The sequence below is a fragment of the Molossus molossus genome, unplaced genomic scaffold, assembly GCF_014108415.1.
Source record: "Molossus molossus isolate mMolMol1 unplaced genomic scaffold, mMolMol1.p scaffold_m16_p_16, whole genome shotgun sequence".
In the NCBI taxonomy this organism is placed as follows: Eukaryota; Metazoa; Chordata; class Mammalia; order Chiroptera; family Molossidae; genus Molossus; species Molossus molossus.
Window position 1 is genome coordinate 24,687,203 of NW_023425351.1, and position 26,547 is coordinate 24,713,749.

The following is a 26,547-nucleotide window of genomic DNA, read 5'->3' on the forward strand; positions in this document are numbered from 1 at the left end:
GTTACTGGACTTTTATTTTACTTTATTTTTAAATTATTTCTTTATATTTTTGTTATAGATATTTCTCCTTTTTTACCCCATTGGCACCCCCCTCCCCATCCCACACCCGCCGCGTCCCTGGCTTAGTTGTGAATGTTCATTGGTCATGCATACATGCATATAAGTTCTGTGGTTTATCTCCTCCCACCCTCCACCCCCTCTTCTGAGGGTTGTCAGTCTGTACCCTACTTCCATGTCTCTGGGTCTACCCTATTCCTCAGACTGTTATGTTCATTATATTCCACAAATAAGTGAAATCATGTGGTATTTGTCTTTTTCTGCTTGGCTTATTTCACTTAGGATAATGCTTTCCAGGTCCCTCCATGTTGTCTCAAAGGATAAGAGATCTTTCTTTCTTACAGCTGAATAGTACTCCATTGTGTATATGTACCACTGCTTTTTTATCCATTCGTCTACTGATGGACACTTGGGCTGTTTCCAGATCTTAGCTATTGTAAATAGTGCTGCTACAAACATGGGGGTACATATATTCTTTCTGATTGGTGTTTCAGGCTTCTTAGGGTATATTCCTAGAAGTGGGATCACAGGGTCAAATGGAAGTTCAATTTTTAATTTTTTGAGGAAACACCATATTGTTTTCCATAGTGGCTGCATCAGTCTGCATTCCCACCAGCAGTGTATTAGAGTCCCCTTTTCTCCACACCTTCGCCAACACTTGTTGTTTGATGATTTGTTGATGGTGGCCAAACGGACAGGTGTGAGGTGATACCTCATTGTTGTTTTAATTTGCATCTCTCTAATGATTAGTGATGTTGAGCATTTCTTGATATGTCTTTTGGCCATTTGTATATCCTGTTTGGAGATGTGTCTATTCAGCTCCTCCACCCATTTTTTAATTGGGTTCTTTGTCTTCCTTTTGTTGAGTTGTATGAGCACTCTATATATATTGGAAATTAACCCCTTATCTGACATATCATTGGCAATGATGCTCTCCCATACAGTGGGTTGCCTTTCCATTTTGATTATTGTATCTTTTGCTGTGCAGAAGCTTTTTAGTTTGATGTAGTCCCATGTGTTCATTTTTTCCTTTGTTTCTGTTGCCTTAGGTGATGTATCAGTGAAAATTCGGCTCCGTATGATGTCCAAAATTTTGTTGCCTACATTTTTTTCTAGAATTTTTATGGATTCACGGGTCACATTTAAGTCTTTTATCCATTTTGAGTTGATTTTTGTGTATGGTGTAAGTTGATGGTCTAGTTTCATTTTTTTTGCTTGTAGCTGTCCAGTTTTACCAACACCATTTATTAAAGAGGCTGTCTTTACTCCACTGTATGCTCTTGCCACCTTTGTCAAATATTAATTGAGCATATTGCCTTGGGTCCATTTCTGGGTTTTCAGTTCTGTTCCACTGGTCTATATGTCTGTTCTTGTGCCTGTACCAGGCTGTTTTGATTGCAGTCACTTTGTAGTATAACCTGATATCTGGTATTGTGATCCCACCTACTTTGTCCTTCTTTTTCAAAATTGCTGTTGCTATTCGGGGACTTTTTTTTTTTTTTTTTTTTTTTTTTTTATCCTCACCCGAGGACATTTTTCCATTTTTTTGCACAGATAGAGTGGGAGGGAGAGAGAGGAAGAGAGAGAGAGAGAAACATCGATGTGAAAGGGACACATCGAGTGGCTGCCACTCCCACGACCAACCAGGGCCGGGGACAAACTGCAACCGAGATACATGCCCTTAGCGGGAACCGAACCCGGGTCTCTCCGGACCGCAGGTCAATGCTCTAACCGCTGAGCCAAACCGGTCAGGGCTCGGGGACTTTTTTGTTTCCATATGAACTTTTGAAGTATTTGTTCTAGTTCTGTGAAGTATGTCGTTGGTATTTTGATGGGGATTGCATTGAATCTATAGATTGCTTTGGGTAGTATGGACATTTTAATGATGATAATTCTTCCAATCCATGGACAGGGTATGTGCTCCCACTTTTTTATATCTTCCTCTATTTCTTTTTTCAATGTCCTGTAGTTTTCTGCAAATAGGTCCTTTACTTCTTTGGTTAAGTTTATTCCTAGGTATCGTAATTTTTTTTGTGCAATGGTAAATGGGATTCTTTTCTTAGTTTCTCTTTCTGTGAGTTCATCATTGGTGTACAAGAATGCTGTCGATTTCTTGACATTAATTTTGTATCCTGCTACTTTGCCAAATTTATTTATTAAGTCTAGTAGATTTTTGATGGAGTCTTTAGGGTTTTCTATGTATAATATCATGTCATTTGCAAATAATGACAGTTTCAATTCCTCCTTTCCAATTTGGATCCCTTTCATTTTTTCCTCATGTCTGATTGCTGTGGCTAGGACTTCCATTACTATGTTAAATAAGAGTGGTGAAAGTGGACATCCCTGTCTTGTTCCTGTTCTTAATGGAAATGTTTTTAGTTTCTGCCCATTGAGTATGATGTTGGTTGTAGGTCTTTCTTATATGGCCTTTATTATGTCAAGATATGATCCCTCTATTCCCACATTGCTGAGCGTTTTTATCAGAAATAGATGCTGGATTTTATCGAATGCTTTTTCAGCATCTATTGATATGATTATGTGGTTTTTATTCTTCATTTTATTTATGTGGTGTATCACATTTATTGATTTGCGAATATTGTATCAACCTTGCATTTCTGGAATGAATCCCACTTGGTCATGGTGAATAACTTTTTTGATGTATTGCTGGATCCGATTTGCTAGTATTTTGTTCAAGATTTTGGCGTCTATGTTTATCAGGGATATTGGCCTGTAGTTTTCTTTCTTTGTAGTGTCTTTTTCTGGTTTTGGGATTAGAATTATGCTGGCTTCATAAAACGAGTTTGGAAGTCTTCCTTCTTCTTGAATTTTTTGAAATAGTTTGAGGAGAATTGGTATTAGTTCTTTTTTGAATGTTCGGTAAAACTCCCCCATGAAACCATCTGGGCCTGGGCTTTTGTTTGCTGGGAGAGTCTTGATTACCTCTGCAATTTCCTTAGTTGTTATTGGTCTGTTCAAGTTTTCTATCTCTTCCCGGTCCAATTTTGGGAGACTGTGTGTTTCTAGAAATTTGTCCATTTCATTTAGATTGTCGAATTTGTTGCCATATAGTTGTTCATAGTAGTTGTTAATGATCTTTTGTATTTCTGTGGTGTCGGTTGTTACTTCTCCTCTTTCATTTCTGATTTTGTGTATTTGGGGTCTCTCTCTTTGTTTCTTGGTGAGTCTAGCTAAGGGTCCATCAATCTTGTTTATCTTTTTGAAAAACCAACTCTTTGTTTCATTGATCCTTTGAATTGTTTTTTTTTTTGGTCTCTATGTCGTTTATTTCTGCTCTGATCTTTACTATTTCCTTTCTTCTACTTGCTTCTACTTCTTTTTATTTGCTTTCTAATTCTTTAATTTGTGAGGTTAGACAGTCAATTAGAAATTTTTCTTGAGGTAGGCCTGTAGTGCTATGAACCTCCCTCTCAGAACTGCTTTCGCTGCATCCCATTGATTTTGTGTTGTTGTGTGTTCATTTTCATTGGTTTCCAGGAAGTTTTTAAATTCTTCCTTGATCTTCTCGGTAACCCATTCATTGTTTAATAACATGCTATTTAGGCTCCATGTGTTGAAATGTCTTTGCATGTTCTTGTTGCAATTGACTTCTAGTTTCATGCCATTGTGATCTGAGAAGATGCTTGATATGATTTCAATCTTCTTGAATTTGTAGAGATTTAGTTTGTGTCCTATTATGTGGTCTATCTTTGAGAATGTCCCATGTGCACTTGAGAAGAATGTGTATTCTGTGGTTTTGGGGTGTAATTCTCTGTAGATGTCTATTAAATCCATTTGGTATAGTGCTTCATTTAGAGTCTCTGTTTCCTTGCTATTTTTTTTTTTTTTTTATCCTCACCCGAGGATATTTTTCCATTTTTCGTACAGATAGAGTGGGAGGGAGAGAGAGGAAGGGAGAGAAAGAGAGAGAAACATCGACATGAAGGGACACATCGAGTGGCTGCCACCCGCATGCCCAACCAGGGCCGGGGACAAACTGCAACCGAAGTATGTGCCCTTAGCGGGAACCGAACCTGGGTCTCTCCGGACCGCAGGCCGACGCTCTAACCGCTGAGCCAAACTGGCCAGGGCTCCTTGCTATTTTTTTATCTAGAGGATCTATCCTGTGCTGTCTACGGGGTGTTGAAGTCCCCTGCTATGATTGTATTGCTGTCGATTTCTCCTTGGAAGTCCTCCAGAAGATTTTTAATATATTTTGGTGCTCCTATATTGAGTGCATATATGTTTATCAAGATTATATCCTCCTGTTGGATAGATCCTTTCAATATTATGTAGTGGCCTTCTTTGTCTCTAGTTATGGTCTTCATTTTGAAATCTATTTTATCAGATATGAATATTGCTACCCCAGCTTTTTTTTGCTTTCCATTTACTTGGAAAAATTTTTTCCATCCCTTCACTTTCAACCTGTGTGAGTCTTTTGTTGTGAGGTGGGTCTCTTTGAAACAACATATAGATGAGTCATGCTTTCTTATTCAATCAGCTACTCTGTGTCTTTTTGTGGGAGTATTCAATCCATTTACATTTAAGGTGATTATTGATATGTACTTATTTATTGCCATTTTTGTTTAATGTGGTTCTATTTTTTTTCCCATTTCTCCTGCTAATTACAGCAGTCCTTTTAACATTTCTTGCAGTGCTGGTTTGGTGCTAATGTATTCCCTTAGCCTTTTTTTTTTCTGGAAAGCTCTTCATTTGACCTTCTATTTTGAATGATAGCCTTGCTGAGTAGAATAGTCTTGGATTCAGATTCTCGTTTTTCATGACCTTGTTTACTTCATGCCATTCCCTTCTGGCCTGTAGTGTTTCTTGTGAGAAGTCAGCTGAGAGCCTTATGGAGTTTCCCTTGTAGGTAACCTGTTGCTTATCTCTTGTTGCTTTTAGGATTCTCTCTTTGTCTTTAATTTGTGGCATTTTAATTACTATGTGTCTTGGTTTGGGCCTATTTGGGTTCTTCTTACTTGTGACTCTCTGTGCTTCTTGAACTTGAATGCCTTCTTCCTTCACCAAATTAGGGAAGTTTTCTGTCACTATTTTTTGAATATGTTCTCTATCCCTTGCTCATTTTCTTCTTCTTCGAGGACTCTTATGATGCGAATATTATTACGTTTCCAGTTGTCCCACAGTTCTCTTAAGCTGTCTTCCTGTTTTTTAATCATTTTTTCCTTTTGTTTTTCGGATTGGTTGATTTTTTTCTACCCTGTCTTCTAATTCACTGATCCAGTCCTCAGCTTCCTCTACTCTGCTTTTTAAACCTTCCAATGTGTTTTTCATTTCTGATATGTCCTTTTTATCTCTTCTTGATGTTTTTTAATTCCCAATTGGCTTATTTTTAGCGTCTCTATGTCCTTACTCATGCTCTTGAGCTTCCTCTAGATCATTGCTCTGAATTCTTCATCTCATCTTCGGTGGAGGTCTCTTGCTCTTTCATTTGGCTTCTGTTTCTGTGTTTCACCGTTTTGGCTATCACAGTGGGCTTTGAAGCCTGTCAAGTTTTCCCTGTGGGTGTTGGTGTTCTGCTGTGGCTCCCTCTCCTGTGTTTAGATGAGCGAGGGAGACCCCACGTTAAACACCACTGTCAAGTCTTACTTTCCTGGTTAGAGTTGCTAGCCCAGGAAAGGTACTCTTATCCTCTAGCTTTTTGCCTGGAGGCTAGCAGTTGAGGTTACTTGACGACTTTTGGGTTGTCAGTTGATTGAAAAACTCCCTCAGGTGGTCAGCATAAGGGGATTTCACGAGGGTGGGGCAGATGCTGGTTGTTAATGAGCCTCAATTAGCACTTCAATGGCCCACATGGTGGGGTTGGATCTCCGAGGGAGGGGCTGCTGCCTCTTCCCAGAGCCTTGCGAAGGAGCACTATGGCCACAGTCCTGTGTGGCTGCAGCTCAGCAAAAGCTCTGAGTGCCCTCCACATCCCGAATGTTCCCACACAGTTCCAGTCCAGTCTGCCCTCCCTCTGCCGGAGCCCAAGGTGAGTGGCTGTGGCTTTTTTAGCCTCTGTCCCAGCTCTGCGCTGTGGAGCCGCTTGAGACTTTAACCCAAGGGCGTTGCTCACAGCTGATGCTGCTGCCAAGCTGCCAACCGTGGGCTCCCAGCCCATGTCCCACGCCTTCACAAGCCTATGTGGATGGAGTCAGTGTCCCTGGTTATATGGTCCTCGCAAGCTGCTTTTCTTTTGTTTTGTTTTTTCCGTCGATTTGTCTGTGTTATAGTTGTAATTCCAGTTTGGTTCTGGGAGACGGTCTGTGTAGCTTCCGTTCAATCTGCCACCATTTTCGTATTTCTATACCTCTATTTTGTACCTAGTTGTTATTTCCCTAATAATAAAGTAACTTTTATGTAAAGAGATATGCTATATTTTGATAAGCTGTAATCATTCTCTATATATTTTTTTCCTTTTTTGATTTTAGAGAGAAAGGAAAGGAGAGGGAGAGAAAGATAGAAACATTGATGAGAGAGAACATCAATTGGCTGCCTCCTGCATGCCCCCTCTTACTGGACTTTTAAAAAGTAGTTTTCAAGTTTCCATTATTTTTATGTTTCCTCTAGAATCATTACAGAGGACCTAAAATAATAACCACTCATTCAGTGAAGGGCACATTGGGAGAAGCAGGTACGTTCCAGCTGAAGCAAAGGAAGAGCACAGTCACCTGTCAAGTTGAAGAATAGCCTCACCTGGACTGGAGTGGAGTAGAATTATTTAGGGTGGAAAAAAAGTTGTAGCACATAAGTGGGTGCCTCTTGACACAAAAGAAGTATTTAATAATTAATACCAGGAGAATTAATTAGAGCAGGAGAGAGTTTCCAGTGAAATTTTTAAGAGTGATTAATCTATAAAGGTATTCGATGTCACACTATGAGAAGCTTATTAAATACAAAATGGTAACTAAATAATAGTTTGAAATCAATGTGAGCAAAAGGCTCTGTGAATAAAGGATGAAGTAGAAAATCATATGCTAATCTTGTGAATTCTATTTTAAAATTTTTTTCAATTATAGTTGACATCAAATTAGTTTCATGTTTATAGCATAGTGGTTAGACATTTATATAATTTACAAAGTGATCCTCATGATAAGTACCCACCTGGCACTATTCAGAATTATTACAATATTATTGACTATATTTCCATCCCATGACTGTTTCACAACTGCCAATTTTTGCTTCTTAATCCCTTCACCCTTTTCACCCAGACCCCCCTTAACCACCTCCCAGCTGGCAACTATCAGTTTGTTCTCTGTATTTATGATTTTGTTTCTGTTCTGTTGATTTATTTTGTTCTTACATTTCACATATAAATGAAATCATATGGTAGTTGTCTTTAACTTATTTCACTTAGCACAATACCTTCTGGGCTCATCTATGTTGTCACAGATTTCATTCTTTATTATGGCTGATTAATAATTCATTGTATATTTGTATCATATTTTTTTGTTAATTCTCACCTGAGGGTACTTTTCTATTGATTTTTAGACAGAGTAGGAGGGAGGGAGGGAGAAAGAGAGAGAGAGAGAGAGAGAGAGAGAGAGAGAGAGAGAGAGGAGAAATATTGTTGTGAGAGCAACACACTGATTGACTGCCTCCCACACAACCCTGGCTGAGGCTGGGGATTGAACCTGCTACCCAGGTACTTGCCCTTTACCAGAAATCTAACCTGTGACCCTTCAGTCCATGGGCCGACACTCCAACTGCTGCACCAAACTGGCCAGGACTCTAGTTGTTTTCATACTTACTTAATTTATACTTAGAATCATCCAAAGATGACTAATCTAACAGGGTAGGTGATGATTGAAAACCGGTATCTATTTATCTATATTTGCTAATAAGAGATATATATAAATATTTGAAATAATTTGTGTCACCAAGAAGGATATAGTATTAGAAGTATGTCCGCTCTACTCTTTCCTAAGTTAACACTACTTGACATGTTTAGAACTTCGTAATATACTGAAATAGCCTAACAACAATGGCAGGTTGTATTTACTTAGGACCAACGGAGTGAAGGCCAGGACCAACTTTGTGGCATTATTAAAATCTATGTCAGAATCTTTTATCCACCAAAAAGAAAGTACAGGCATCCTCACTTTGCATGGCTTTGCTCTACACACATTTCAGTTACCATGGTTTAGTTAAATAACATCAGTCCTCCAACGAATCCTATTCTAATTTCAGTTACCACTAATTGATTTTTAGTCTACAGATCACTATGTAAATAACAGATGGGCATCAAGATCTGTGACCAATTATGTCACTTTTTTAAGAGTCTGTCTTTGAATGATTGGTCACTGAGCATCTGTTATTCAGTTCACACATAGGCAGCAAAGTGTGTAGCTGTGTTATTGCCCCCTTGTCTCCTAGACCTATGTAGCATTTTTCAAAAATGAATGATGATGGGAAGAAATTGGCCAACAAAATTGAAGTTCAGCAAAGAAATAAAAAGTGATAACATAGAGGTGAAATTTGAATCACATGTAAATGATGTTGTAGAAGAACTAGGCAACCACAGGAATGTTGACATGGCCACCATTCAATTCTAGACCCAGCAAGACCTAGTGAAGAACTTATCATAAAAACTGAGAAAAGTGGCTATGATGACAAGGAGGAAGGTGTTCCAGAAGAAATGATGCTGTCAATATTTCACATTAAAGAAACACATAAATATTGTATAACATTGAAAGGGCAAAGGAAAAAATATTGGAAGCTGATCCAAACTAAGAAAGGAGTATGGAAATTTGCCAACGCATAAAAGAGATGCTCACTTCATGCTGTAAGTTTTATAATGAGGAGGCAAGCACTACCTAAACTACCTGCCATAAGGTTTTTTTTTTTTTTTTTTTTTTACAACAAAATAGGTCATTTAAATTATTAATATTTCTAATGTTTTAAATCACAGCAAAATAAATATTAGGTTTATTATATTTTGGCCATTTTCCTACATATTTATACAGTAAGAGTTTTTAATGTTTTGACAAAAAGACGTAAAGGTCATAGAACAAACATAATTTTCCACATTGATTATTAACAGTGATTTTGATGGCTTCAGCTGGCAGGGTCATTTTACAGTCCTGCACTACTGTCAGGAAAAGCGAGGACGGCCTGTACAAACAGTGCCCAGAACACTCTCAAATATTAGCGTGGAGTACAAGGGATGAAACGAATTTCAATTCGATTAGATTGAACAAACATTAATATAGACCTTGCTATGTACATGACATTATAAATTGAATAAAAAGAGAGAAGAAACTAGGTTGGAGGATGCAGAGGATTAAAGAAAAGACTTGGGAGGAGAAAAAGGATGGGAGAATAGGGGGAGTTAAAGGTACTATAAGGCTGGTCTGCAAACAAATCAAAATATTGTTACTACTTGGAATGGTAGTGAAAAAGGTCAATTTAAAAACAGGTCATTTTTATATGATGCACTGTTTTTTTTCTTTAACTGTTTTATATGCAGTTAAGAACAAAGACTTAATTGATTACTTACTTGAATTCATTAAATATTTGATCTGGGCTTAATAACTCAATTATTTATCCCCCAGCTTTTGGCACGTTCTATCACACAATTTAAGTCCTCTTTTTTAAATGGTTTACTTTATTTTTAGTGATACATTTCTTAACCAAAACTTTGAGTTTCACACCTACATCTGAGGGTTTATATTATATTTTGACCTTTGATAACCAGCAAGATATAGAAGACTGAAAGAGATGATTATCCAAAAAGAGTATTCCTTAGAAAGCTCTTAGATCCTGGGAGAAAACGCCTCCTCTTCCTGGAAGCCTTCCCAATGGGAGGACTTCTTCCACAACCACTGCTCCAAGGTCTACTAAGAGCTCTGTCCTTGACACACAACCCACCACAGCCTCCAAATATTACCACTTACCCAGCCCACAGTCATCAGCTGGTTCTTAGGAAAGATGTCCCTTCCCTGAAAGTCTCTTATTCTTATTTTTGGCTAATTAAGTTATCTGCATAATACATCTGAATCACATGCCAGATTTTGGTACCAGGATTAGCCATCACTGGTGCCCAAGTAGATGGGTGGGGATGTGTAACAGGTGGTTTTCCCGTGTCATTGGGCTGGGCAAGGAAGGCTGAAGTTTCACATTATGTAGCAGCAGAGAATACTGTGGCTCACCTGGCAAACTAAACAAGATTTTCTTTTCATTTCCCCTCCCCTTTGTTTCTTCCCTCCCTCACTTCCTTTCTTTTCTTTTTCCTTTCTTCCTCTCCTGGTCTCTTTCTTTCCTTTTTTGACTTTCAAAGTCTGGAAGAACTTTCCATTACAGACCATTACTGCCCCAATTTGCCTGTGGATCATCTTCTCACAAACACTTGCTTTATTTGTGGTCTGCTACTGAGTTAAATAGCATACAGTCACTGATTCTAGCATAAAGGAATGTAGTTTGAGAAGAAAATATATTCAGTTTGGTTGGTTTAAATGCCTTTTTTTTTTTTTTTTTAAAGTAATGACAGTGTCCATGCTGGTCTTTATTTAAATTTGGATATAGCAGTATGCCATGGACAGTTTCCCATATTACTAATTACTCTTCTAAAATATTTTATGAAGTCAGGGCTATCAATCATTTCCTTTATGCCTTCTGCTTTGCTTTTATGCTTGGAAATATCTTTCCCATTTGGAAATCAAATAAATATTTCCCTGAGTTACTTTCTAAGTAATGTATGAATAGACTCTGGTCAGATTTGCCTCAGCAATGTAGAATTATTTGAGGCAAAAATGAAATGCTATACATAACTCTGGGCCACTTAGCACCAGTCATGGCTTGAGATACTCCATCCGTGAGACTAACAATTTCAAACTCTCAAAAGGGATCAAAGCCCCAAATTGCCTCAGTCAGTTGGAGCTCATCCTAAGAAATGAAGCAAATGCTGTTCCATACTCATTATCAACAAAGAATTAAGTGGCCTTTCCACAATGAAAAATAAAAAGATATAAAAATTAAGCTGCTGATGAAAATTACTTGGCTACCCTATATGTCAATATTGCTACCTCTGAACTTGTGCTAAAACCTCAATGGTGAACGGTTATAATCTTCCCTTCTTTTCTGTTTCTTTATATCAGATTTAATAATACAACAAGAAAAGTACTTAGAAATATATGGTTAAAAAGAAAAAAAATAAAAGAAGAAGAAACAGTTTTGTTATGGTGGATAAAATCACTGGTATTTATTCCTGGATGTCTTTAGCCCAAATTAAGCCTTCGAATCAGATAGTTAAACATTTTTGGCTGTGTAAGAAATCTCTTGAACCTTTCATCAGAGAGTATTTCATTTTTATGGCCCAAGAGATAAAATTGCAGGAGCGCAGAGTTTTTGATAGTCCTGCCTCTTCCTACCTGACATCCACAGTGTATGAACAATGCCTGGCCTGGTGCATGGGAAGCACTTAGTGATTTCTTGTTGAGTAAATTAATCATTTAACCTGCTTAATGTAGAGTTGTGTTGGGTTCTTCCCTTCAAAGTAATGATACTGCCAACACTTTAACGGATGCTCTCCCAATTTTAGTGACATCACAACTCTCTTGGGCATCTTGTGATTATCTCTGACCTATTCTACACTTTCACCCTCATGTCAAGCCAGTGATCAATTCCTAAATACTTCTTTTATAGGTGCCACCTTTTGTGTTTGTGTCTCATCTCCCCAGTAGAGTTGTGTGTGAATTTTGCAAAGGGTTATATCTTACACATTACAGTACAGTACTTATATCACTACAGGACTTAGCAAGCTACCTACACATAAAATGAAGTAGAATGAATGAAAGAATGATTATTCCTTTGAACTCTTATGATTTCTTTACTTTTCATTCCAATGCCCACTCTTCCTATCCATGCATAGATTCCTCTCCTTGAAACTTCTAGTTGGTTGCCTTCACTCTAGACTCTTTCTTTTGTCCATATATCATTGCCTTTCATCTTTAAACTCTCTGACAATGACATATGCTTTTTAGTATATATCAATTTTTTTTTTAAATTATATTGGACCAAACTCTGTGTGGCTTCTAAGGCTGAACTATAATTTTTCAGTCAGTCTCAAATTACATTACAATCTAGTCACACAGACTATAGGCTTTGTCTCAGAAATCTATAACCACACAAATACCATGTTCTCAACATTAGATTCCTCTCTCTCTCTCTCTCTCTCTCTCTCTCTCTCTCCTTGATCAAATTCTTATTCCTCAGTCAAGGCCCAACAAGACTAACTTCCCCCACAAATCTTTCCCAAACCCGGTCTTCTTCCAAAGCCTCATGGGTTTCTCTGATTCTTGAATTCCTTCAGCTACTATTGTCAATACAATCTAACCCCTAAAGATATACTGTTTTATGTTGCTTATTATTGTTTCCTGCACATAAATATTTCTCCTTAAATAGTATGTAGCCTCCTTGAGTGCAGGGACCATTAATTATACTTATGCTGACTTTCAAAATGCTAGCAGAGCCCTGAAAATGGAGTGCTCAATAAGAAGTTGTTGGACTGATCAATATAAATACCTTCTAGGGAAGCCTTATTTAACTCTAAAAACAACAGCTGTATTGGAAAACAATTCATCCTTATAAAGTGCACAATACTGTGTTTTAAAAATATACTTAGAGTTGCATAACCATGCCCTTTTATAATTTTAGAATATTTTTATTATCCAAAAATAAATCTCATATATTTTAAGTATCAATTCCCCAACCCCCTAAATCCCCCATTCACAGGAAACAGCTAAACTACTTTCTGTCTTTATAAATTTGTCTATTTTGGACAATGCCTGTAAATCGAATCATGTAATATGTGGTCTTTTGTGACTGGCTTCTTTCACTTAGCAATGCTTTTAAGGTTAATCAGTGCTATAGCATGTATCAGCACTTCATTCCTTTTTTATTGAGATGTCATTCATGTAACACAAAATTCACCACTTTAAAGTGATTTTTAATATATTCATAATACACAATTATCATTGCTACCTAATTCTAGAACTTTTCCATCACCCCCAAAGAAACATCATACCTGTTAGTAGTTACTCCCAACTCTCTTCTTCCCCTACATCCTGGCAGCCACTGATCTATTTCTTGTTTCTATGGATTTGCCTATTCTGGACATTTCATGTAAATAGAATCATATAATATGTGGTCTTTTGTGTCTGGCTTATTTCACTTAAGCATGTTTTCAAAGTTTATCCATGTTGCAACTTGTGTTGTACTCCATTCCTTTTATGTCTGAATAATATCCCAATAGCATGAATATACCACATTTTGTTTAGTCATCAGTTGATGGATATTTGCATTGCTTTCACTTTTTGGCTATTATGAATAATGCTGCAATGAACATTCATGTACAAATTTCTGTGTGGATATATTTTTATTTCTCTTGGTTATATACATAGGAGTAAAATTTTTGGGTCACATATAACTCTATGCTTAACTTTTTGAGGAACTGCTCAACTATTTTTAACCTGTTTTTTAACGTGGTAGTTTTGTTTGCTTTGTACTTTACCTTTTAAATCCATTACTTTTAAGCTTTGCGAGTATCCTTCTTCATAAGTCTGTACTTGTTGTCTATTTTCTTTCTTCCCTGCTCTGTTTGCCCTCAGATTTAAGTCTTTACTCTCTAGTAAATAATATCTGTTTGCTTTTGCAGAAAGATAACCTCCGAGTTCTGTGTATTTATGTTTCCTTCTCCTTACATATCTATTCTAGTTTTCTTTCTTTGATGAATTTCATGTCTGTATCATCCCTTTTGGCTCATGATAAATTTAAGAAAACGTTATCACCAAAAGATAGTGTTTCTTAAAGCTCCTTTTTGGTTTCATGGTGAAGGGGCATTTGTAGCACACATTTCGTTAGTAAGTCCACTATGTCTGCTCCCTTCCCCCAGAGCACACCCTCAGTACTATACATGTAATGTGAGTAATGGTTCTGCTACCCTGGTATAAACAAGCATGTAACAGGAGAAATATTTTACAATCTAAGCATACCTCCATTTGTTTCTTTTATTTTCCTTGTAAGATATAAAATTGTGTGATATGAATACTAGAAAAAAGAGATGTGGCAAATATTGAAATAAAAAATGATGGCTCTATATTTTTCAACATAATTAAATCATTTTCAATTTAAAAGATAAAACCCACAATCATATCATGCATTTTGCATTTTATTATCTATCTATCATCTATCTATCTATCTATCTATCTATCTATCTATCTATCTATCTATCTATCTATCTAATCCTTACCTGAGGACATTTTTGCATTTATATTCAGATAGAGTGGGAGGGAGAGAGGAAGGAAGAGAGAGAGAGAAACATCCATGTGAGAGAGACACATTGAGTGGTTGCCACCCACACGACCCAACCAGGGCCAGGGACAAACTACAACTGAGGTACATGTCCTTAGCGGGAACCAAACCGGGGTTTTTCTGGTCTGCGGGCCGATACTCTAACCATTGAACAAACCAGCCAGAGCGCATTTTGCATTTTAAAATGTATATCAACCAGCAGTTATATGTGGAAATAATGAATTCATTTGAGCAATTTTCAAAATAACAAAGTAACCAAGCCCATCGCACCAGTCATTTAAAGCCAGGTAGTTTGCTTCTGTGTCACTGCTTTTTGAGCGTTGTGTGTCCAAGACATTCATGGGCCTATACACTAAACCGGAGTGGGGGGCAGTAGAGGAAGTGGCTCCCAGGGCATGGCATAGGATGGTGAAGCTGGCAGAAGAAGAGAGGGACATATGGAGCTAGAGCCATGTCTTGATACTTATGGTTACTATGGCGTAGAGTCAAGGTCCATTGATAAGGTTGAGACAGCAGGGATGAAATTGTCTGATTCTCTAGGCAAGAGAGAGCACCTGGTTCCAAAGAGAGTGGAACCCACAAGTATGGAGACCTGGCTATTATTTTTATAATAAATTCCTTATTTTGAGATAAATGTACATTCACATGTAAATGTAAGAATCAATATAGAGAACTCCCATCTACTCTTTTTTTTTTTTTTTTATCCTCACCTGAGGACATTTTTCCATTTCTTGTTCAGATAGAGTGGGAGGAAGAGAGAGAGAGAAATGTCAACGTGAAAAGGACACATCGAGTGGCTGCCACCTGCATGACCCAACCAGGGCCAGGGACAAACTGCAACCGAGGTACATGCCCTTAGCGGGAACTGAACCTGGGTCTCTCTGGACCGCAGGCCAACACTCTAACCGCTGAGCCAAACCGGCCAGGGTCCATGTACTCTTTGTGCACTTTCTCCCAATGGTAACAGCTTGCAAAACTATAGTATAATATCACAAGCAGGGTACTGACATCGATACAGAGCCTTTCTGTCACCACCAGGACCCCTCATGATGCCCTTTTCTGACTACCTCCAGTTCCCTTCCGGTCTCCATCTCTCCTTCACCCCTAGTAACCACTAGTTTGTTCTCTGTTTCTATAATTGTATCTTCAAAAACATTGTATAAATGAAATCATATAGTATGCATCCATTTGGAACTGGTTTTCCTGAATAATTCCCTGAAGATTCAGTCAGGTTGCTGTGTGTGCCCATAATTTTCTTTTTATTGCTGTGTGGTTTTCCATGGCATGCATGTACTAGCTCGTTTAACCATTTGCCCATTGAAGGGTGTTTGGATTGTTTCAAGTTTTTGGCTATTGGAAATAAAGCTGCTATAAACATTCCTGTACAGGTTCTGAGTGAACATAACTTTTAATTTCTCTGGGATAAATGCCCAGAGTGCAATTACTGGGTCATATGGTAGTTGCAGGTCTAGTTTTAAATGAAACTGGTCACTGTTTTCAAGAGTAGCTCTATTATTTTACATTCCCACCAGCATGGATGTATGAGTGATCCAGTTTTTCTGCATTCTCTCCAGCATTCAGCAGTGTCCTTCCCCATTCACTTTCTCCCTCTCCATATATATATAGGCACACATACATATATGTATATATAATTAATTTTATTTTTAGCCATTCCGATAGGTGTGTACTGATAGATCATGGTGGTTTTAATTTGAATTGCTCTAATGTCACACCCCCCTCTTTTTTTGCCATTTGTATACTCTTTGGTGACATGTCTCTTTTTGTCTTTTGTCCGTGTTCTAATTGGATCACTTACTTTTTTATCGTCAAGTTTTAAGTTTATATAATTCAATTATGAGTGTTTTTATCAGATATGTGGTTTGCATGAATTTTCTTCCAATTTGTAGTTTGTCTTTTTCATCCTCTTAACAGGGTCTTTCACACACACAAGTGTTTAGTTTTAAGTTTGATAATGTTCAGTTTATCAACTTTTGTTTCATGGAACATGTTTTTGGGGGTCTAGTCTTAGGACTCTTCCTAGCTTTAGATCCTGAAGAGTCTTTCCTATGCTTTTTTTCTAAAAGTTTTATAATTTTACATTTAAGTCTGTGTTCCATTTGAGTTTATTTTTGTCTGAAGTGTGAGAATTAGGCCAAGGTTCATATTTCTGCCCATGTAAGTCCACTTGCTCCAATACCATTTGCTGAAAAGGCTGTCTTTCCTCCACTAAATTGCTTTTGTACCTTTGTCAGAAATCAGTTGGGCATATGAATGTAGATCTATTTCTGGGTTCTCTATTCTGTTCCATTTATTTCTGTCTATCCCTTTACAAATACCACACAATGTTGATTAGTATAGCTATTAATATGCTTTGAAATTGGGTAGAATGATTCTTTTTCAAAGAGTTTTAGCTCTTCTAGTTCCTTTGCCTTTTCATATACATTTTAGAATAATCTTACTTATATCTACAAAATGTCTTGCTGGAATTTTTTTTAACTGATCTTTTAAAAAATATATGTCTTATTGATTTTTTAGAGAGAGAGAAAGGGAGAGAGAGATAGAAACATCGATGTGAGAGAGAAGCATTGATAAGCTCCCTTCTGCATGCCCCCACTGGGGATCAAGCACAAAAGCCAGGCATGTGTCTTGACCAGGAATCGAACTGGGACCTCTCAGTTCATGGGACAATGCTCAATCCACTGAGCCATACCAAGGCTGGGCAACCTTGATGGAATTGTTATAGAAATTATATTATATTTGTGTATCAATTTAAGAAGAATTGTCATTTTTAAATATTGAGTCCCCTAATCTATGAAAATGGCATGTCTCTCTATTTATTTAGATTTATATTTCTTTCACCAGTGTTTTGTAGTTTTCAGCATATAACATCGGCACATATTTTGTTTGATTTATTCTAAGTATTTTAGTTTTTCAAGTAGTTATCAATGGTATATTTTTAAATTTTACTGACCATGTGTTTGTTGCTAGTGTATAAAAATATAATTGATTTTTGTATGTTAATCTTGTGTCCTGTGATCTTGTTGAACTCACTTATTCTATACATTTTTCTGTAGATTCCTTGTGATTTTTAATGTAGACAGTCATGTCATCTACAAATAGGATAATTCACTTAATATTTTACAATCTGTATGCTTTTTATTTCCTTTTCTCGCCTGTACTGACTAGAACTTCCAACACTATATTAATTAAGAGTGGTGAGAGTGGATCTCCTTACCTTGCTCCTGATTTTATGGGGAAGCAGATATTTTTTTTCTTCTTTAGCCTGTTACTATGGTAGATTACACTGATTAACTTTCAAATATTCAACCAGTCTTATGTCCCTGAAATAAACCCCACTTGGCCACAGTGCCTAATTATTTTTATAGATTACTAAATTCTATTTGCTAATATTTTGTTCAGGATTTCTGAATCTATTTTCATGAAAGATATTAGTCTGTAGTTTTCTTTTTTTTCTATTGTCTTTGTCTGATTTTGGTATCAGGGCAATTACTAGTTTTGTAAAATGAATTGAAAGTGTTCTCTTCTATTTTCTAAAAGAAATTGTGGAGAATTGGTGTTAATTTCCTTTGAACGTTTGGTTGAATTCTTCAGTGAAACCATCTAGGTCAAGAGATTATTTCTTTAATTTTAAATCATGAATTCAATGTCCTTAATAGTAATATGGATATTCAAATTATCTGTTGCATATAAATGAGTTGTAGTTTTTCAATTTATTGATCCATTTTATCTAAGTTGTCAAATTTATATGTGTAGAGTTATTCATAGTATTGTCTTATTATCCTTTCTATATCAGCAGGGTCTGCAGTGATATCTCCTATTTTGTTTTTAATATTGGTAATTTGTATCTTCTACCTTTTTTCTTTGTCTCCTTTGCTGGAGTTTTGTTAATTTCATTGACATGTTCAAGAACCAGCTCTTTGTTTCACTGATATTTTTTTCTTTCTGATTTTGTTTTCAATTTCATTGATTTCTACTCTGATCAATATTACTTACTTCTGCTTGCTTTAGTTTTTATTTTCTATGTTTTTTTTTCTAGATTGAGGTGAGAGCTTAGATTAGTATGTTGAGATTTCCAATGTATGCATTCAATGCTGTAAAATTTTCTCTCAGCATTGCTTTAACTGTGTCCCCAAATTTTGATATGTTGTATTTTCATTTCATTCAGTTCAATACATTTAAATTTTTTCCCTTGAGATTGTATCTTTGATCCATGGATAATTTCAAAGCATGTTAATTTCCAAGTGTCTGGAGGTTTTCCCATTATCTTTCTGCTATCGATATCTAGATTGATTTCATTGTGGTCAGAGAACAGAGTCTGTATAATTTTAATTCTTTTACATTTGTGAAGGTCTGTTTTTTGGCTCAAGATATGTTATAGCTTGATATATGTTCCATAGGCACTTAAAAAAGAATGTGTAGTTTGCTGTTGTGTGGAGTGATCTATAAATGTCCTTCAGATTCTATTGGTCGACCGTGTTTTTGAGTTCTTTCATATTCTTGTTGGTTTCTTCCCTAATGAGTCTATGTTGATTATTTTAAAATACCAAATTGTAGTTAAAGCAAACATTGATTTTATTAAGTGCTTATTATATGTTAAGCACTTTCTTAAGTCTTTTACATGTAGTATATCATTTAATCTCCCCAATAACCCAATGTGTCACATATTATTATTACTGAGGTTCAGAGAGGTTGAATGACTTGCCCACCAAGTCACACACCAAGTAAATGGCAGAGCTAGCATTTCAACCCAGGGCTGTCTACTGTAAAACGTGTGCATGTAACCGACATGCAATCTGTTGTTCTATCAGAATCCCAGAGCACTGGATACATTTTCTTCCGGTTCACACTGGAGTAAGGATGTAAACATTACAGTGGTGGCTGTGGGGATAGTCCCACAAGATACAGTAGGCAGCCTTGAAGTCTCAGCTACTCTCCAAGTCCCAGCTCTTGGTACTCAAACTCTTCTTGTAATACCCTCCCTTGAATATGTTTTGGACCTAGTGATTTATTCTGATGAACAGAATATGGCAAAAGTGATGGGATGTCACTTCTGAGATTAGGTTACAAAGAGACTGTGGTTTCCAGCTTGAGCCTGCTCTCTCTCCCTCTTCTGCTCTGAGGGATGACAGGTGCTGTGTTGTGAGCTGCCCTGTGGAGGCCGGAGGCCACCAGCTGCTACTAGCCACCACCTGAGTGAGCTCAGAAGCAGACCCTCCCCCACACAAGCCCAGAAAGAAGCTCCTAGAGTTTGTGGGATATCCTGAGCAAGAGGCATTGGCTAACCTGTGCCTGGATTGCTATCTGTCATTTTAAGCTGTTGAGTATGGGTTAAAGCACTCAAGAAAGAGAGAAAGCAAAGGTGAAGTCAATTTTTTGGCTTCTGACACTACTCTCTTCTGTTGGCGTTGGTACTCCAGAGAAATCAAGAGATGGCAGAGACCACTGACAGACTGAAATAAAAAAGGTAAAGAAAGAGGACCTCTGTCCTGTTTACCCTGTGTCTGAGAGGACGTCCCCTCATGTGTTCCTGCATGCAGTAACGGACAAATACAGGAGGGGACAATCAGAAGTGTGTCATGTGTCAAATGAGAGGGATAGACAGAGCATCCTATAGTCTCCTGGGAGGCAGAGAGAGAGCCCAGAGGTTCCCTGGTGTCCCCAGAGGGGGCATGGATATTAGATGAGTTGAGAACCTGGGAGCTCTTCAGGGGACTTCTGTGGTGAAGGACTTGTAGAAGGCATGCTATTGGAACCCCTCTTGGACCAGCCTCCCCCTACCTTCTTTTGGAGACTGAGGATTTAACAAGGGACTGAGTTAGTGTGTAAGAGATGCTGTTCCAATTCTTGTCAGGTTGCTTCTTGCTTTTGCTTCAAAATCAAGTACACTCAATTGGCAGTCACCATATGTGCCTCTTTCTTTTTCTGTGGTTACACTGTGTCCTACTTTTCCTTGGACATTTACCTTGAGTTATAGAGCTGCCATATTTGACTGTACAGACTGTGCCTTGCAAAAATCCAGGTGGTACCATTCATATTGCATGAGATGATTTGACAAGTCATCTCTTGAAATCTTTCCACATCATTACCACTGGATTCTCATTATTCCCATTCATTAACAAATATTTGAAGATCTATTAAATGCCAGGTGTTGTTCTGAGTGTTGGGGATTTGGCAATGAACAAGATAAATAGAGCCTCTGCCCTTGGTATAAAAAGAGATGATAATGCCATGAACATATAAAGTGAGTTTAGGTGTTATAAAGAAGAGGCTGCACATACAGGGGTGAGGTAAAATGTCCGGGAGATACTTTCTTTTTTTTTTGTTGGTACATGCCCCTGGCGGGAACCGAACCTGGGACTCTCTGGTCTGCAGGCCAATGCTCCAGCTGCTGAGCCAAACTGGCCAGAGCGGGAGATAATTTCTTATGTCCTTCAATGATACACTGGACCCTAGTCTATAAACAATAGGTGTTCTGTACTTAACCAATTTTTCCTCTTTTTGAAACTTGAGACAGCACACAATATGTTGTATGTATACAATGGATATTTAATACAAGGTAATACAATTAATTTCTTATTAGCTTTTGCATTTGTCATACCAGGGTAAAGTGGTATTTTAAAGAATATGAATTGCTCAATATGCTGAGTGGGAATAGATTGAAAATTTTATTATTATCTAATCTTTATAGAATAAAGAGTACTTTTGTGAGTTTGGTATTGGCAGAGGCAGATTTTACAAATTTAATACATTCTTGACATTTGTGAGGGATACTTTCCAAGACTAGGACAGTCCTCAAAATCTCAAACCTCGCTAGGGCACATAATTTCCCCATAAAACACAATGAAATAGAACTAAACTTTAAAAATATCTTTGTATCCTTAGTGGTTCTACAGGGCTAAACATATTTGTAAGGTTATTTTCTGGCTTAGAACCTTCATTTCCTTAGCCTTCTTCACTTTCATTACCAGAACTAGTGGTTGGTTTTCTTTTAAGACTCTTAAAAAAAAAAAAAAGAAGTCAAGGTTAAAAAAAGACACCATGAAAGTCATTACATTCTTGACAATGGATAGAAAAATATCGGTACATGCTAAGATGGTTCATGAGGTTGGCCCACTCTTGACATAGGGACACACTGGATACACTAACCTACAGAAGCCTTTGGAAAATGAGAAATCACTATGAGTCATTAACCATTAGAGTCAATGAAAAAGACTGATACCAAGAATGTTAAATCCACAGATGTTAAAGGTCTTCGGTATCTAAATTACAGATCCATAGCAGGAAGGGAAAGTGCAATCAATCACTTGCTCATCTCTTTATTGTTATAGCATATGTGAAATCATTTTGACAGAGAAGATGAATGATGTAGAATTTTCCAAGCTGAATATTATATGAGAAACTGCTCCTGAATACCATACATTTGATTTTTAGCCTTTTGCCCTATATCAGCTACTATGGTTGGTTCCTAATTTGTCACAAATTCATAAATGCTCTGAATCTCAGGTTCCTTCTCTTTAATGAGGTTGAGGATGAACTGAGCCAGGGATATAAGAGGTCTTCATAAACATGACAGTGACTCACAAAATCAAGGTGTTATCATTCAAACAGGTATCCGGGCTTCATGTTCCCAGTTTTGTTCCTTGAACAGAATGAAAACCCATGGGAACCACTGGCAGGCTGAAATGGACATTGTATAAAGGGTTTAACTTACCTCTTTTACAAACCACTGACAAAAGGCAGGACCGATCCATTCTCTTGCATGAATACCACAGTCTATCCAGACAGCTCTTTTATAAGCTCGTGATCTCCTGCCCAGCTGAAAACAAGAGTATTCAAAATAACCAATGCAGGCTTTTATTTTTGGATTTACTAACCAGCATAATTTAATAAGGTTTCATTAGGTAACCCATAAAAAGGAGAAAAAGATTCCCTATCTATTTTAGAAGTCCATACCTGTTTATGCAGAAATAAAAAAATTATTGCCCTAATTACAAGTCAAAGAACTGGAAAATACACAAGGAAAATGGCAATCTCTTAAATAGGTTTGTTTCTCTCTTTTAATATAATACATGACTGTTAAGTGAAAAGTCAAATTTTCAACCCCTTCTCCATCCAAGGAATCAGAAATATTCCCAAGGAATCTTTTGTAATGAATTAGCTATGTTTTATAGGTGGACAAAATCAAATTTGATTTCAACACAAACCAACCTGAACTGTAGAATCGAATGACAGATTTTTTTTTATAATCCTAATATTGCTTTTAACCTGGTTTCTCACCCAGTAATCAATAGGTGGCTCTTGCCATTGTATTTATAGGGGATCTAGTTTTCATTTATTCATTAATTCACTTAACTGATACTTCAGAAAATCCTTCTCAATGTCAGACATTGTACTCAGCACCAGAGATTCAAAGATGAAAGATAGGATTTATATGCCAGTAGGGAGGGCAGACATATGAGCAATTAATCATTATGATGTGAATATGCATAAGTTACTTTAGAAACATGGGGATGTTCTAGAACATGGGAATATGTCTAATTTATATATTTATTATCTTTTATTTTGGTTAATCCTCACCCAAGGATATTTTTTTCCATTGATTTTTTAAGATAGTGTGCAAGGGAGGGAGGGAGGGAGGGAGGAAGAGAGGAAGGGAGGGAGGGAGGGATGGAGGGAGGAAGGGAGGGGGAGAGAGAGGAGAGAGAGAGAAGAGAGAGAGAGAGAGAGAGAGACAGAGAGAGAGAGAGAGAGAGAGAGAGAGACAGAGAGAGAGACATCAATGTGAAAAGATGCATTGATTGATTGTCTCTGGCATGACTCACTGGGGCGGGGAACGAACTTGCAACCCAGGTGCATGCCCTTCACTGGGAGTTGAACCTTTGATTCTTCGGTCCAAGGGCCCACGCTCTAACCACTGAGCCAAACCAGGCAGGGCAGTGTCTAATTTATTTTAAAGATTTTTTGTTGTTGATTTCTTAGAGAGAGAAGAAGGGAGAGGGAAAGAGAGAAAAACATCAATGTGAGAGCTCAACATCAATCTGCTGCCTCCTGCACACCCCCCACTGAGGATCGAGCCCACAAGCCAGGCATGTGCCTTGACCAGGAATCGAACCAGCAGCCTTTTGGTGCATGGGACAATGCCCAAGCAACTGAGCCACACTGGCCAGGGCAACATGTCTGATTTTTCCTGAACAAATTAAAGAAGCCTTCTCAAAGGAGTCGTTATCTTCTTGAGCACTCCGGTATTTGAGCAAGACTAGAAGATTTTCTGGTGGACAAGTTGGAAGAGGCAACAGAAACTTGGAAGAGAATCTGAGCACACCATATCTGAGGAACTGCTTCTTGGGTATGAGGAAGGAATGGCAGATGGAGCTGGACACAGAGGCAGGGAACACATGAAATTCCTGAATACTATGTAAAAGAGAGAAGGCTTCATTCTGAATTCCATGGGAGGAGTGTGTGTGGAGTGAGGGGGAGGGAGACAGGAGTGAGAGCGAGAGCAAGAGAGAGAGAGAGAGAGAGAGAGAGAGAGAACGGGAGGGAGGGAGGGAGGGAGGGGGACGAAGAGAGAGAGAGAGAGACTGAGAGACAGAGAGAGAGAGAGAGAGAACACTCACACTGACAGCAGTGTGGAGATGGGTTAGAGGATGAGAGGGCAGAGGCTGGGGTCTTGAAATTCAGTACTGAGGCCATTATTGCTATAATCCGCAAGGAATGGATCCAGAGATAAGTGAGGACAAGAGAAGAGGTTGGTGCAGATCCAAAAGATATTTACAAGGAAGAATGAACATTCCTGGTGGTAGATTTTAAACAGGTGGTTAAATTAAAGGCGAGGAATTTGGGATGATGTTCATGTTTTTAGACTGGGAGCAGACAGGTGCCATTCTGAGGGGAGGTGCTTTTGTGACTATGGAGGTAAAAATGTAAAGCTGGCAATGATAAATGAATTTTAAAGCTCCAAAGAGTGGACTCTACTGAACAGCAAAGTCTGGAATGATTGTTGAAACCATGGAGTGGATATGCTCACCTAGAGGTTGTTCGTAGAATGAGAGCACATTTGAGGATAGAGTCCGGGATTGCTAGAACCTAAGGAAAGGACAGGGATGAGGGGCCAGAGAATGAGACCTGAGGGAACGGCCAGCGAGATGGGAGGAAAACCTAGTGGTCATCATTGACTTTGGCAAGAGAAGGTTTAGAGGAGCGGTGGGGGAGCAAAGGCCAGTGAGTCAAGTCTGAATAGGAGGCAAGAAAGTAGAGAGTGATGTTTTATTATAAATCTTTTTGAGTGTTTGACTAAGAGATACAGAGCGGTAGTCAGTGACAGGAAGAGAATGCAGGACCAAGGGCTGGGAATGACGCACACGTAGTTTTGCATTGGTTCATCTTAAGTAGCACCGGCTCACAAATCATTTTGAAGGCCAGTATTTTTAGGTGCATTAATAATGGAATATGTTAGTATTCTTAGGAATATTTAATGGCAAAAATTCAATGTGGCTTAAAAACCTAAGCAAAATTTTTTTTCATAAATTATCAGATAATGTTAAGTATTAGACATTATCACCGACCATCTCATTTTGTTTCCCCATAGGTCAAAGTTAGAACAAATGTTTAGTAAATATTTTAGTAAATAATTTCCTGTTTTTACCTTTAAAATGAAGAGAGGTCTTCCCTCATATGATTTCCCAATAGAGAACATGTGGACGAGGCCTGAATGAGTATTATTCAGATGATGCATCCAATTTTGAATCTAAAAGCAAATAAATAAAGACTATGTCAGACTCCCATAATTACACAGCTTTTGAAGAATCAAAGATAACAAGACAACAATAGGTCTCAGAACTCAAAGAGCACACATGAAATACAAAATTGAACAAAACCAATTCTCTATGTTACATTTCTTCAGGATATTTCAAGTTACCTTTTATTTGCAGCCTTTACAAATAATAGTTTCGTGTCTGTGTACTGTTCCCTCTTTAAAGCATACCTTCTACTACCATTTTTCACTAATATCTTGATGCAGAATGTTACAGAAAATTAGTCAGTGTGTTCTGGGTTCCTTTTAAAAAATCAAAATTTATTTTCTTTTACCTCCAAGTATTGAAGAGGAAAAAAAAATTGACTTCAAGAAAATCATTCAAACTACTTGAAAGTGTTCATTAAAGTCCAATACATTGTATTGTAATTTGCTACTGATCTGAAGATGCTGAGAAAAAAAACATTATTGTTATTTTTTGCATTTAAAGGTCTTGTATTGAGCCACACATCAGAGGGCATAGTCTAGATAAATTCCCCTGCGATAGTGATGCATTTGTATCAGTCCTTTCACAAACACTCATCTGTCATCAGAGAAGGTGTATTTGAGATGGATGAATAAGGCACTTAGAAAGATGGGTGACATTTCTGACTTAAAAGCTTTATGAGGAGTAAGGAAGTCACACAAAAGTGTCCCAGTGTTTTATGATGTAAAAGTGAGTCTGTGCTGAAAAAAAAGACTTAGGAAAGTACCATATTTTTTCTTACCCTTCTTAGTCTAATGAGTCTATGTACATATATATGTATATATATGTATATATATCTATATAGATATATTTTAAAATTTTGACTTTTTTTCTAGTTCCTGTTAATAGCACTTCCATGTGTTAAGTTATCTAAAACCTTTCCTTACTGTAACATAAAATATGTAGAAATAATTTTGAAAGGAAAGTCATTATCAAGAGAACCAAAATTTTTCTTAAGACTATAACAGGATCTCATAAATTCTATGTCTGGCATTCCTTTGCTGAGTTCAGAGGAAGCATGGGAAAAATATGTACACATTCATTTATTCATTGTGTCCTCTATCTATTTGGAGGTCTCTATTTGCTTGCCACTAGGGATATAGTGGTGAACAAGAAATGTCCTGTCCTATTGGTACTTGCAGCTTTGTAGAGAAAAGGCATTGATGAAATAATCATGCACCCATGTGCTCTGGTGCATGCAGTGTGCTGGGGGTTGGAGTTCTGATCCAGTATGGGAGAGTAGAAACAGCTGTCTTCCTGCTTAAGCTGAGATTTGCAGAATTTTCTAGGTGAACAGTAAAGGATATGGTAGTGGGAACGAGGTTGCTGTGTTTTCCAGGTAGGATAAATAACAGCATGTTAATAAGCCCTGAGATGCCACAGATGA

General features: G+C 37.6%; 1 protein-coding gene across 1 annotated transcript in view; it reads right to left on the reverse strand.

The window, feature by feature from the left end:
* CPA6 (carboxypeptidase A6) overlaps positions 1-26,547 on the reverse strand; it is a 313,464-nt gene that overhangs the window by 61,837 nt on the left and 225,080 nt on the right. Inside the window, exons 5-6 of the mRNA XM_036264316.1 lie at positions 25,028-25,129; positions 22,094-22,198 (exon numbers count right to left, since the gene is read on the reverse strand). Coding sequence (XP_036120209.1) covers positions 22,094-22,198; positions 25,028-25,129 — 207 coding nt within the window. The remainder of the gene's footprint in view (positions 1-22,093; positions 22,199-25,027; positions 25,130-26,547) is intronic.